The 14,616-nt window shown below is 36.8% G+C and overlaps 1 protein-coding gene across 5 annotated transcripts in view; it reads left to right on the top strand.

Moving 5' to 3' along the window:
- Positions 1–12,651, top strand: part of LOC6032526 (calcium uptake protein 2, mitochondrial) — a 141,538-nt gene extending 128,887 nt beyond the window's left edge. Inside the window, exons 3-12 of one of the 5 annotated variants that reach the window (XM_038260360.1) lie at positions 434–544; positions 608–655; positions 721–803; positions 1,664–1,726; positions 2,302–2,478; positions 7,204–7,281; positions 7,338–7,574; positions 7,626–7,794; positions 7,852–8,009; positions 11,623–12,651. In XM_038260360.1, the coding sequence (XP_038116288.1) occupies positions 434–544; positions 608–655; positions 721–803; positions 1,664–1,726; positions 2,302–2,478; positions 7,204–7,281; positions 7,338–7,574; positions 7,626–7,794; positions 7,852–8,009; positions 11,623–11,694 (1,196 nt within the window). In that variant the 3' untranslated portion in view covers positions 11,695–12,651. Of the gene's footprint in view, positions 1–433; positions 545–607; positions 656–720; positions 804–1,663; positions 1,727–2,301; positions 2,479–7,203; positions 7,282–7,337; positions 7,575–7,625; positions 7,795–7,851; positions 8,367–11,622 lie in introns of those variants that run through there. The other 4 variants (XM_038260358.1, XM_038260359.1, XM_038260361.1 and 1 more) reach the window with 4 other exon arrangements.
- Positions 12,652–14,616: the final 1,965 nt, after the last annotated feature.

Below are 14,616 nucleotides of genomic sequence, written 5' to 3'. Positions count from 1 at the left end.
AATCTTAACCAATTTCGCTTCAAACTGGTACATATGCTTAAAATAACCCATAAAAACGTTTTTTGCTTTAGGAGCAGGGGATAATTTTTCTGGGCACCCTAGCCCACATAGAGTACAACAGTTTTGCTAGACGACCTCAGATAACTCCCCAAAATTTTGTGAAATTCATTAAGGGCACTAATAGAATTAAAATTTGTTTGCTTTGGACATTCCAAAATTTAAAACTCCAGCAACTAAAGGGTAAAGAATACGTTTAGGCGGTTCCCAGAGGGAGAGGGAAAAAATGCTTTTAATTTCCATGCGTGTCAACTTGGCCGCGTAATCACAACGCTCTTTGTGATAATTTGCCACCGGTTTTTCCCTCCCATGTACCTGGGCTTGCTACTTGGCACTTATTCTTGTTTACATGTTTTTATTTTTTTTTGTCCTTTAGCTCGCCTGAAGAGAAAAACGCTGAGCCCAGAGGAGGTGCAAAAGCTAAAAGACGTCACGCCCCAGCTCAAGCACGGATCTTCGCAGCTATTCCGCAGCCTGCGCGATAAGGGTAAGAACGGTTTGAGAGACAGTTTGGCTCTTTTGGGTAATTTTTGCTGTTTTATTTTTTTAGGAATAATCTCTTACACCGAATATCTGTTCTTGCTCTCGGTTCTGACCAGTAAGTATTTTTCCATATTTGCTTAGTTGCAGTGTCAAAAGTCATAATTTTAAATAACATTTTAGAGCCCCACTCTGGATTCCGAATTGCGTTCAACATGTTCGATACCGATGGCAATTCGCGCGTTGACAAGGACGAATTTTTAGTGGTAAGTTCTCAATTAAGTGGAAAAACACTCTTTTTCAAATTTGAACAGATTCGAACGACAGTATGTTCAGGTAACTTGGAAATTTACAAAAAAAAATCAGTCAAAATGAGTCTTGCATTCTATCAGGTCCAACACAAATTCATTTCGCCAAGTAAGCTAAGGAAGAGTGAATGACGATGGGTCGAAAGACATAAGGTGGAATGGACAAAAGGCCGAAACTAAAATAACCAATGAGTGTGTGAGTGAGTGAGTGAGTAAGTGAGTGAGTGGGTGAGTAAGTGGGTGAGTTAGTAAGTGAGTGAGTGAGTGAGTGAGTGGGTGAGTGAGTGAGCGAGTAGACGAGTGAGTGAGTGAGTTAGGGATTGAGTGAGTGAGTTTGAGATTGAGTGAGTGAGTGAGTCAGTGAGTGAGCGAATTAGTCAGTGAGTAAGAGAGTGAGAGGATAAGTGAGTGAGTAAGTGTGTGAGTGAGTCAATGAGTGAGAGGGTGAGTGAGTGAGTGAGTGAGTCTGTGAGTCGGTGAATGGGTCATTTTAGAAAAGAGAACAACTTACTTTTATATATGTTGACCTTTTCTGCATTTTGAACCTTGTGTCTTCCAACCTTTCATGTTACAATCGCTTAGGAACTTTCATCCAGTTATTTTTTGTTTAGTTTTTAACTTTTACTTTGTTTTTTGCTTTTTTCTTCTATTTTTTATATGTTGTTCCAACCGCCCACTATTTTGACCCGTAATCAATGCACCACAACCAACCAACCAACACCACGCCACCGCCATTTTTCTATTTATTATTGTCGTATCGTTGTGTGTGTGAACATACAAACACAACCAAACCCGCGCACACACACACACGTCCATAGATCCGTCAGCTGCTCGGAGGATCACTCAAGGATCGTGACCTAGACGAAGCCACTAGAAAAGCTGTGAGATTAAATAGATTAGTGTTGTCGCGCTTTCAGTGAAACTAAAACCAACTCTAACCCCCAAGCTTCTATGTTGAAATGTCGAGTTGATAACTTGCTTTGGCTTTTTTGTAATTGATGCTCCAAATTTGGCCTTATGCAACGAAATTGCTACTAAGCTTTTTTGTGGATATTTAAATCAATCAAAATTATTGCTTTTGAGCTTTTTTTGTGATCAACTGTCCAAATAGTGATGATTTGTTAGTACACTAACATTCCCTACCTTTTTTCAAGTGAAAAAATAGTTAAATCCTACCAGTTGTTGATTCGGAATCGATTTAAATAACATGTTCGTAAGACCTTTCAATTGACATAAAGGTCAATCTGATGTGATTAACCTTACTGAGTGGTTTGTTTTGCTAATCAGTACAAAATATCCGTTCTACTATTGGAAAAAAAACACATAAATGATCAAAATTTCTCTTTCCACCCTTTTTTCTGCACATTTTTGCATGTTCATCAAATCGCACAAAACTGTCAAAAAAAAAACAAATCAAAACCTCAAAAACAAACAAACAAAAATCAAAACGCCGCAGTTACTTCGCTTGGTATCGACCACGGCCCAAGCCAAGTTCCTGCTGCGAGGGTACCGTCCGGAAAAGACGCCACCAAAGTCGCTCAAGGCGGTCAAAGAAGACCTCAAGCAAACTTCCCCATCGCCGTCGTCGTCGTCATCATCGGAAGAAGCAATCAAAAGTAGCAAGAAGAGTTTTGTAAGTCTTGACCCCCCCGAGAAATACCCCCTCCTAAAAAAATGAGTAGTTTGTCCCCAAATAACGGTTTTGAAGCATAAACTGCGTGTGTGGTTTGTCGTCTGTCCCACCCTTTCCTTTATTCGCTGTCTCACCAATATTGCGCAAGCAGACCAATAGAGCTCTCTCTTTCTTCATCCCCGCCTAACACATCAAGGAATTTGTGTGCGTTTGGGTCCCCCTTCCTCTCTTTTGCGTGTGTGTGAAATGTCCCCGGTCGCCATTTGATTCCCCTCCTGTAACTTAATCACATTTGAATGTCACTATCGTAAAAAAATAGAAAATAAAAACCTATAATATTTAAGAACCCCACATAATGATGCACACTTAAAAGAATAACAGATATTTTGAGTGGCCGTACTGATCCAATTTACCCCAAAGTAAAAATAGTGATAAATGTTCCATTCTGTGTGTAATTAATACTACCCTTAGATTTACAACGTTAATTCATTCCGCATTTCAATAAACCTAGAACCCTGAAAAACTTATTTTGAAGAGTCGATATTGTTTAGTAATGATAATTTTTTAAACCTTTTTAGAGCTTTTAAAGGTGCACAGCAACCAAGGAAGTTTTTATCTTCTTTTTCCAAAATTGTTAAACTTACGAACCCAATCTTATTTCAAAAAAAGTCCAACTTTATTGTATAATGTATTGTACATAGTACTTTGGGCGATGAAAAAAAAATGAATAGTGCCCACAGTTTTGAAGATACTTAAATGTGTGTAACAAAAATCTTTGTGCAAAAAGCTCTGGTTGATGTGCACCGTTAAGAAAAACAACAAATTCAGTCATTAAAAAAAACATTTGAAAATCTCAGAGTCATGATTTAGTAATAAAAAAAAAGATAGGAGAAACCCATTTAAATAATGCCTCACATATTTTCAGGGCCCCGGTGATGGCCTGATATGAGCTACCGTACAACATTGGCAATATGGCGTCGTTTGTTTACAAACATGAGATTGTTTGTGGACGAACCGTAAATTTACTTTTTTGTAAAAAAAAAAATCTATAACCATTGTACAATAACATTAAGTCTTACAAAACAGACCAAATTTCGTTAAATTTTAGACCAGAATATGTTTTATTATCATTTTTCAATTTAAACCGCTTTTATCGCGATTCTGATCAAGATTGCACATCAAATAATTGTGACTTTAGTGTATCTTTAGTTTGCACATCGATTCGCTGTAGATTCGTGTTTAAATTTTAAAATTTAGCATAAATTAAAATAAACTGCAAAATTCCCAACTTCAGCCATGTGCAACAATTTCCACATCACCCATCCGGAAACCGGTAATGGGGTAATTCATGCGTTCCAAACTGTCAAAATTCCAAAACGTCAATGCAAATCTTCGGTTCGCTGCTTTTGCTCGTGTTTTAAGTTTCGGGCCGAGACTCTGCAAATTTTATTAAATGTTCTTGAAAGTGGTCAAGGAAAATATAGTCGACTCTCTGGTTGTCAATATCCAAGAGACCGCCGAGGAAGAGAAGCATCAGTTTACAGAACGATGCAAAATGAAGACTCGATTGGCATTTGTTTTTTCTTGCTAACCAGCTATGGGAGAGAATCATGGCAACGTCGAGCAAACAAAAAACAAATAAATGTCAAACACCCTTCAAAGCTTCGTTTCTCAAAGAAAAGTGTCTATGCAAGCCATGAGAAAGTGAAATTATTGACAACCGGAATAGATATGTTAAGCAAACAGAATCCAAGGGACCGTCGAGGAAGAGATTCTTCAAGCAAGAGAAAATATCTGGAGTTTTTTTTTTTTTTTTTTTTTTGAAAAGGTCCAATAAACCAAATTTCCAGTTTTTGGGTGTTCGTGAGCCCCGTGTAAAAAGTGACAGTTCATCACTAAAAAGTGATAGTTCATCACTTTTTGATTTGACTTTGTCAAGCCAACGCGTAGAGCTTTACTTACAAAGTGAAGAGCATTTTTAATCAACATGAAGTTTTTGAAACCCCCTGCTATTTTGCTTTACTTTAAATTAAGGTTTAGTTTAAGGTTGCAGAGCAACTGCGGAAGTTGTTGTATTCTTTTTGAAAAATTGTTACTTTTACTGACCCAATCCTGAAATAATTTGATTGCAAAAATATTAAAACATTGCTGTTCAACGCTTATTAGATAATACTTCAGGTAAAAAAAACCTCGAAGGTTCCCGTAGTTTTAAAGATACTTAAATGTGTGTAACCAAAATCTGAGTCAATTTGGTTGGTTAATGTGCACCGTTAAACTTATTTTAGCGTACCTTTATTATTTTTGTTAAAATAATACTAATGATTTCCATACCGTTTATACGAAACATTTTTTTTTTTTTTTGAAAAATGTATCTTATTGAAACAATTTCCTACGATTGATCGTGATGAAAAAGCATAAATATCGTCAAAATTGTCATCAAACCTTTTTTGGAAATTTTAGTAAAGGACGTGTTTTGCGAGAGGAAAAAGGAGTTTAATTTTTTGTATAAACAATTTTCCAAATATGGCCCGCATGCTCATGTGAGCTTCAAATTTGGGCCACCGTTTTGTTTTATCTGGATGATGTCCATGCATTTTCTATATCAAAAGATACTATTTTGCATCATTAGCTCTTCCATACAAGTCATCCAATGTTGTGAATTAGTTAAAAAAAAATGGACAAGCAAATATTCGAAAATATGCAGTTTGAGACTTCGAAAAAGTTGTAGGTTATGATTTGGACTTTTCAGGAAAAAATGGTTCACGGGAAAAATTCTCCCCATGTTATCTTACACTCGAGAATGACATTTGAGAAGGGCGTAAGTTATTTGGATATTTTTGGTTTTTCGTAATCTAAATATAATATTATTATATAATATGCCGTTGCATTGTGTCAAAAAGTGGTCCAAAACCAACTTGTAGAAAATTGGGCTCTGAAAAAAATACACTGAAGAAAAAACACACGCAACTTCTATGTTTTTTTTTTATTTTTAAGTTTGAAAGCATTTTTTTTTTTTAAATAGCTTAAAATGTTGCAAGATGGTATGTCTCTTCCAAAAAAAAATCATCAAGTAAAAACAACTTGGAGCTATTAAAAAATGACGTAACGTTTGGTGAAAAAAAATCTGTGGGATACCGTAAACCGGGGTAACATTCTTAGGTGAAAGATTTCTGGAGTTTTTTTTTTGAAAGGTCCAATAAACCAAATTTTCAGTTTTTGCTTTTTGGGTGTTTTTGAAACCGCTTTGAGTCAGGGGTCTTGAAAAACACCCAAAAAGCAAAAACTGAAAATTTGGTTTATTGGACCTTTTCAAAAAAAAAAACTCCAGATTTGTTTTTGCAAAATAAAAAAACGAACGGAATGTTATGATACCATACTGATCTTGATAGATAAGTGTTCAAAGTACAGTAACGTCATGATTCGAATTCCCGGACGCTTCGAAACCCGGACACTTCATCTTGCTTTATTAATTATTTGGATATAAGTTCGCATTATGAATGTCAAAACTGTGTTATTTGATGAATTTCAACATCAACTTTCATTTAAAGTTTGTTTGAACGCTGTAGTTAATGCCAAAACAATTAAATACAATAAAATAATAATTTTACCAAAAATTTGAAACATTTCACTTGAAATATTTCATAGGCGTTCGAAGCACCGGGAAGGCAATGCAGAAATTTATGGTTTCGATTTCCTTAAATTTTAGCAAATTTTAATATAAACTATCGATTGTTTTGATGTTAACAGCTTATTTGATACCTAAAGAATGCCATTCACTAACATTTCAGTCCAAATTTGTGCGATTCATAAGTAAAATCGAGTGTCCGGAATTCGAAGCAAAAGTGTCCGGATTTCGAATCAGCTTTTATCAGTGCCCGGGAATCGAAGCACAACAAGTCACTTTAATTTTAAAATTCTGATGAAAAATGGTTAGAAAAGACATAGTTTGCATGCATTTTTTTGAAACTGACTGTTTATACTACATTCTGATGATATTTCTACATTTACAATTTATTACATGATTTTTCGCCAACTATAACAAAAATGATATGCTACTATAAGTGTCCGGATTTCGAATCATGACGATACTTGTTCGGTAACTGGAAAACAGTTAGGCTGAAACCAATTTGCGACTTATTCACTTACAATTACAATTAAATGCAATATGGCACATCCTCACTGAAGCATTCGTTTATTGGAAGCATGAAACACATATTCGCCAAATGAATGAAAATATTCATCTACTCCACCAGAATTTACATTTACTGCAAGCAATGTTTTCACATACTTTTAATCCATTAAATTTTAGGAAAGTTTTTTTTTTTAAATTAGACGCACTCGTATCCTCTACCTTCACAAAACTCAGCAGGGAAAAACCTTTTTGAAAATGAGAATTCTCATGTTCGCACCGATTCCACTACAAATCTGTCCTCCGTATTGTCCACGTCTACTCTGGTCACTTCTGCGTGCATACCGCATCATGTTCAATAAGGCCAATTATACGCATATCTATTCTGGTGAATGAGGCATCTGCGCAAGGTTAATGGGTAACACGGAATCGCAAGTTGTGTATAGTTATGTGAAAGCGGCACACACTGTATTCGTTGGTAAAACTGTGAATGCGTCCCCGGTCCCGGTTTCAACCTTTATTTTTACAAAGTCTCTAATGTATCTTTTTGTCTGTGTTTTTGTTTATCTCTTTACTGCACTCACGGACAATGTTAGATGGAGAAGATATTCAGCTTTGCCTGGAAGGGAAAACGCGGAATCGAAAGCAAGGAGGGAGAGGAAGCTGAAGAACATGTAAGATTTGCGGAATCCTCAAAAAGTGTGGTTCTGATGTTCAACCTCAATTTCAGGACGACTACGTGGACGACGAGCAGGGTCTGCAGCGAAAGCACAAGGTCGACACGACGCTGCAGATTCACTTCTTCGGCAAGAAGGGCAACCAGGATCTGCAGTACGACGGCTTCTACAACTTCATGAAGAACCTCCAGACGGAGGTGCTGGAGCTGGAGTTCTGCGAGTTCTCCAAGGGTTGCGAGTGCATCACGGAGGTGGACTTTGCCAAGATCTTGCTGCGGTACACCTACTTGGTATGATGAGTAACTTTCGTATGAAGAATGGGTCATTGAGTGATTTTTTAGGACACTGACGAGTACGACAACTACCTGGACCGTCTGCTGGACAGAGAGGCCAAGGAGAAGGGCGTTTCGTTCGACGAGTTCCGTCAGTTTTGCCAATTTCTGAACAACCTGGACGATTTCTCGATCGCCATGCGGATGTACACGCTGGCCGATCAACCTATTTCCAAGGGTAACTCCACTTCGATTAATTTTCAATGATTTTATAACTCCCAAATCCATCTTTCAGACGAATTCGGACGCGCCGTCAAGATCTGCACCGGCTCGGAGCTGAACTCGCACCTGATCGACACGGTGTTTGCGATCTTCGACGAGGACGGCGACGGGCTGCTGTCGTACAAGGAGTTTATCGCCATCATGAAGGACCGGCTGCATCGCGGATTCAAAGTAAGTCACTACGAGCACGTGGTCGAGGACTATCTGGACGATATCGACAAGGAAACGATGGAGGCCAACACGTTGCGGCAGCTGCTGAAGATGCGCTCGCGAGCGTGTCGTCGGTTGAGACGGTATTTGCTTTACTTTTACTTCCACACGGACGCCCGCGGGGGAGGGTATTACGACAAGTTTAGCGGGGAGTTTCGGCAGTAAAGCAGGGGGGATGAAATGGTTTTCGGTCTAAATTGTAAGGAATTGGGATCGGTTTGGTTTGAAAGTGGTCTTTACTCAAAATTAATTGTTGGATTTTGAAAAATACTAAAATCGCTTATGAACAAAGACTAAATTTTTCAATATGACTTAAAATCTTAGTCTTAATCATACTTTTAATTTTTTTTAATGTTGTTTTAAATAACAAATTCTTAGTGTTTTTTTAGGTTCTTAGGCTGTTGCAAAAAACACTTTTTTTTATTTATATCGCATACCATACCGCATATTTCCTCGATAAATAAGGGGACAAACAAATATTTTTTTCAAAAATCACAAAATTTCAATGGAATTGCACTTAACTGAAAACAATGTAAAATGCATTTTCCCGCGTAGATAATCATTTTAAGCATGATTTTACCAGTTCAGCAAGGTTGTTAATCGATAAAATTATCGTTGATAATATTATCATCTGACGATAACGATAATGGTTATCGTTATCGTTATTTCTATAATTCTGTAATGGACGATAACTAATTTCTAAAATCTTTCTAAAATCGATTAATTCAACCATTTCATGTTGAATTTTAAATGCTTACACTAAGAATATATGTTTTGAAAATCTGACAAGTTACGAAGTATAAATATGAGTTATAAAACGTCTATGATGAAAGGGTGGTTTTTTCTTAATTGATTACGCCAAATTGTTGAGTTTGACTGTTTAAAACGTTCTGATTTTATTGTGATCGAATAGTCCCCCAGAGCCTCACACATGAGGTAGGGGAAAGTGGGGCAAGTGTAACAAGCTAAGGAAATGCTCGTTATAACCCATCAAAAACGTTAAAAAATCTTTCTGATTTTTTTTATAATCATCTTATTCCAGGTTTTGACTATGATTTTGATGGAACAAGTTAAAAAATCCTGTTTTTTAATGTTAATAATTGATTTTATTTTCCGTACGTTCTACTCAACTAGTGGGGCAAGACGAACAACCCGTTGGGGCAAGAGGAACAATTCATGAAACAACATGTTAATTTGCTAACAATTGAACTGTTATCACTTAGATGCATCAGATTAGAATATATTTGAAACGATTCTTTCATTTTCAGATTAAATAATAATATTTTACTAAAAATTTGATCGTTTTGATGAAAAAAAATTATTACTTAGATGATAAATAGTAAATTTTCATAATATCACTATTATACAGCAATTTCCCACGAAAACAGCATGGAAAAAAATAAAAGTGCTCGGATTGGACTCAAATTTTTTTTTGGGCTGCCTGGCCGAAATAATTAGACCCGTATTTTTTTGTTTGGCCATTAGGGTGACCTACGCCGTGTTAGGGTGGTCTGAAAAATGGCCATTTTCGTCGATTTTCGCAAAAAACACTTTTTTCGAAAAATCATAACTCCTCGCCATTTCAACCGATTTCAATTGTCTTATACGCAAATGAAAGGTGATAAGTTGGCCTTTCAAAGAAAAATAGTTACAAGTTTCAAAATTCTAGTCTAACATATGAAAAGGGCGAATGAAACTTTAAAATGCCGTTTTGACGGTGTCTGGACCGAAGCGCCTATGTCTTGAAACATCGCTGAAATTTTAAAGTTATTTTAGGGAAAAAAGTTGTTTTTCCGATTTCGTCATTTTCCGGTTTGAGCTAACGATGATGGTGGCGTCGATCAATTATGCGGAAAGCAATTTCCGTAACCGTAAAACCGTATTTTTCGAATATACTAAAATTTTCGAAATGTGCGATATGGGTATCAAACGAAGCGAAATTTTGTGTGCTCTTTCTCTTTATTAGAGCATTTTTTGAAAATACTAAAATTTTCACAAAATACCGTATTTTTTGAAAATACTTAAATTTTCAAAATATGCAAAACCTGAACCTTGCTGTTCAGAAATATGTTGAAATTTCTGTGATTATTTTTTTTCGAACGAAAAATATTTTTGTAAAACTATTTTTGTTTTTACGTTTATTATAGTAAAAAACTTTACACACAAAAATGGTGTGTACGGGAGTGTGAGGTAATTTGGACACATATTTAAGAATTAATTGAAAACTTGACGGTGCGAGAATAATAGTTAGTTCTCTACTATTTCGCAAAACTTTTTTCGATTTTCTAATTTTCATTTTTTGAATTGGATGAAACGTTGTGTATGCATTCCCATATCGAAAGATGTAATTTTGCATCATTTGTTCTTCCCATACAAGTCTCCATACAATTATGGGGGCTGGTCAAACAAAAAAAAAATCAAATATTATTTAAAAAAATCCCATAAACATCATAATTTGGTCTAAAATACGAAGTAAAGACAATTAAGGCCGTTGCAAATATTTTTCGAAGTTTATATCCCTCGACTCTGATCAAAGTCGAAGGGGGGAGGGTAAATTTAAATTACGAGCAATGGTTTCAACATTTTAATGAAAAAAGTGTTTTTAAAATGCATTATACACCTGTTCAGTTGCTTTGCCATCATTAGTTCCCAAAATATCAAAGTATTGACGAAAATTTAATTTTTTGCGGAAAATATTTTTTCTTCGGTGCTGTACATTGGAATTTCATAAAAATTCAAAACATTTTTAAACAAGCCCAAATATACTAAATATGATTATCAATGCAGAATAGGGCATTTTAGATTGTTTTCAGTTGATTAGACTTATATTTTCATGGAAATTTAGTAGTTTTCTAGTAGATAATTTTTTGCCCCCTGATTTTTCAGACCAATATTGTATTTCTGTATTTCTTTGCGCTGAATTGATCCAGATAGTTTAAAAAAAATCGAGTCCGTTTAACCCTTTCGAGCCTGATGGGTCATATATGACCCAAATATCAAAATTTCCAAAACTAGCCTATAATTTTCGTATGGTCATAAGAATCATTTTCCCATCATTGACCAAAAAAAAATTTTTTTTTGATATTCAGGCCTGAAAGGGTTAAACGAGGCTTTAGTACATACCACTCTTTTCAAACCAAACCGATACTAACAGTCACGGTAAGTAGCTCCAGTTGTTTTTCTAAATTATGATGTGCTCCTTCTTATGTTATTTGTTAATATTGTCTGAAAAACAACCATACAAGTATTAATTATGTCATCTAATATAAGTTCGTTAGTAGTGTCACTAATTTAAGCATTCTGTTCAAAAATATAAATTTGGTGTCCACATTTGTTTCCCACACCTACTAAACACAACAGAATTACTTTTTCAGTACACATCCCAAAACACCAAAATTCTTAGACTTTCGTTTTGACTATTTCTGTGCTGTCCACGTTTTTTGTATGTTTTGTGTTTTAACGTCTTCGAGGTTCAAAACAGGTTAGTACTGTTTTTAATAATTTCAGAATTAATTGACATATTTATGATATTTTGATTTTTTATGCCTAACGATTGTTTTTCTTTCTCTTTCAGTCGAACGTGAAATCCGAGGGCTGGGAGGCTTTCAAGCACTGTCTCAAGCAGGAAATGAAACAGCAATCTTAAATTATCAAAACATTTATCGTCAGTATATCTTCCCGCAAATGGATAATCACGTAAGATTGTCCAGAAGCAACTATACCAAAAATCTACTCCCTCCGCGCTTTAGGTGATTTTCTCTCGTGTTCGGTGCAATTCAACTAATTTGTTGTTAAATTAAAATTTGTTTTAGCTAAAATTTACGTTTTTGATGTTGTAAATCGAACGTTACCCACTAGGCAATTTGAGTTAGGTTAAAATTGAAACTATTTGCCATCGTACTACCTATTTATTGAAGGAACTTGTTATTTACCAACCTAGAATTACAAATTATGAAATTTAAAACAACTCATATAATTGTTAAAACTCCCTCATCTTCTACGACCCAAAGCTTTTAAAATATGGCTTTTAACGTATCAAACCGAATAGCACAAACCGCGCACACATTTTAACCTGCATTTTTAACAAACAGTTTAAAAAAATCAAAGGGGGTTATTTTCTATGCTGACAAATAGTTCTACCGTCAATTCTCAATCGGTCGTAACTTTGGATGTAAACAAGGCAGCCCATCTCGCACACGTCAAACTATGCATTAGCTAGAGTGAGCGGGATACACATGTGTTTATACATTCAATATGTTAGTCCATTTGAAACGTCACCTCATTGTTCATTTCGGTCAATCTAATCTAATCTACCACTAGCGCTGCCAAATCTTTCGAACATCTTTTACCATCACCAAGCCTCCTGCGTTACATCAACCGCTGAGACGATTCTTTGAAACGGTCCATAAAAAGTTACTTCCTGTTGAAATGTTTCTGAAGCATCGTTTGACCCCTCATCGCAGCTGTCAAAGTGACACCAGTGTTGCCAGTTTAGCAACTGGCACCGAGGGGTAAATCAATGCAACGGATGGCTTCTAGGACCCATCAAACTTAAAGTATAGATCAAACGGATTGTTGAATAAACCTATTATTACTGTAAGCAAATCTTTCGTACATCCCTGGGTAGAACAGAAAAGAAACTCCCTCGATTACACTGACCTACAAAAATAACAAAAATGACTGTGCAGGCTCAACTCGAGGGGAAGCATGAAGTTTGGAGTCCCCGTTTGGTCGTAAAGTGCTGATTGTCACCCTCATCGAAGTCCCGTTAGAAAAGACTTCAGAGGAGCCCTTCCCGAACATTTTCTGTTCCACTTGATACAGGACTTCGCCTCGAAACGTCATACAGGAACAAAAGCGGCGAACCGAAGATTCGCGTGACGTTTTGGAATGTTGACAGTCTGGAACGCATTACCTTATTATCGGTGTTCGACGAGATTTGTGTTAACACCTTTTGTGTAACAAGCCTTGGTTTTTCCTTTTGTGTGTACCTATATGTTTGTATTGTTTTGCATTAAACGTCAAGTTGTTGACCAGAAAACGGAGCGGAAAGACGTGTGTTTTGTGTCTCTTCCACCAAATTCGAAACCGAGAAAATACAGTCCGCTGAAATCTGATTTATCGAGGAACAATCGGTTTCCCGCACGGGTGAAATGGAAAATGTTGCACATTATCTTAATCTATGCTAAATTTCATAATTTAAACAACAATCTAAAGCAAACTGGTTTAAAAACTAAAGATAAACTAAAGGCACGATGATTTATTGCGTAATCTTTCTTAGAATTGCGATGAAAGCGGTGGAAATTGAAAAAAAAATATATATTTTTTTTCTGTTCTAGAATTTAACTTAATTTTGTTTATTATGTATGACTTTAAATTTAGTACACAACGATTATAGAAAATTTTACAAAAAAGGACTTTTTTGGTTCGTACACAAACAATCTCATGTTGGTAAACAAACGACGCCATATTGCGTTTCCTTTGTGGACCATCATTCAGTGAGGTACTCCTGGATATTAGCTCCTGAAAAGTGCTTAAAAAGTGCAAAAATGCCTCACGGCAAGAAAAAGAGGCGGTCCTCACCAGCAGGATCGGCAGATTTGAAGAAGCTAAAGAATGCCGAAGCGCTACCTGCAAAGCCAGGCAGTTTGAGCAAGGACGCTCAAAATTCGTCTGAAACCAGTTCGCTACCCTCCCTGTGGACGTGAGCGAGAAGGAAGAATTTGAACGACGGGAAAAGTTGCCACCCATTTTGTGAAAACATCGTCATCGGATTCGGTGCGAAAGTGGCTGACCGGGTTTATCAAATCTGGTGCTTTACGAGCTTCCATTCGCTTGTGTGCTGATGGACTTAAAATTCTGCTACCTACCAGAAAGGATTACAACTACGTTCGGGATTTCCTGAACAACACAAATATTGAATACTACAGCCATGATGATCCAGGTAAACGCCCCATGAAACCTGTATGACATGGATGTGAGTGTGCTGAAAGAAGAGCTCAAAACTCTGAAGTTGAACGTGATCGAAGTCTTCAAGATGACGAGACACAACAAGGACATCAAGTATCGTGATCAACTGTACCTGGTTCATCTCGAGAAAGGATCGACAACGCCGTCTGAGCTGAAAGCAGTTCGGGCAATTTTCAACATCATCGTGACTTGGGAACGTTATCGCCCAGTGCACCGTGACGTGACACAGTGTTCGAATTGCTTGCAGTTTGGACATGGTGGAAGGAACTGTTTCATCAAGAGTCGTTGTGCAACCTGCGGAGGTGAGCACAAAACTCAAGCGTGCAACACAATCAACGAGAACATTGAAGCGAAATGCTTCAATTGTGGCGGCGACCATTCTACCAAGAATCGAAGCTGCCCAAAACGTGCTGAGTTTGTAAAAATTCGACAGCAAGCGACGACGAGGCACCAACCAAATCGTCGCAAAACACCACCAGCATACACGGACGTGGATTTTCCTGCTTTGGCGTCACCTGGAGCAGGATCTACTCGAGTGGTCTCAAATTTGCAGCCATTGCCGTTGAATCAGCGGCAAAGAGTTGCAGAGCATACAACA

The sequence above is a fragment of the Culex quinquefasciatus genome, chromosome 3 (assembly GCF_015732765.1).
Source record: "Culex quinquefasciatus strain JHB chromosome 3, VPISU_Cqui_1.0_pri_paternal, whole genome shotgun sequence".
NCBI classification, from domain to species: Eukaryota; Metazoa; Arthropoda; class Insecta; order Diptera; family Culicidae; genus Culex; species Culex quinquefasciatus.
The sequence above is the reverse complement of the archived record's forward strand: the minus strand, read 5'-3'. Positions and strand labels throughout refer to the sequence as shown.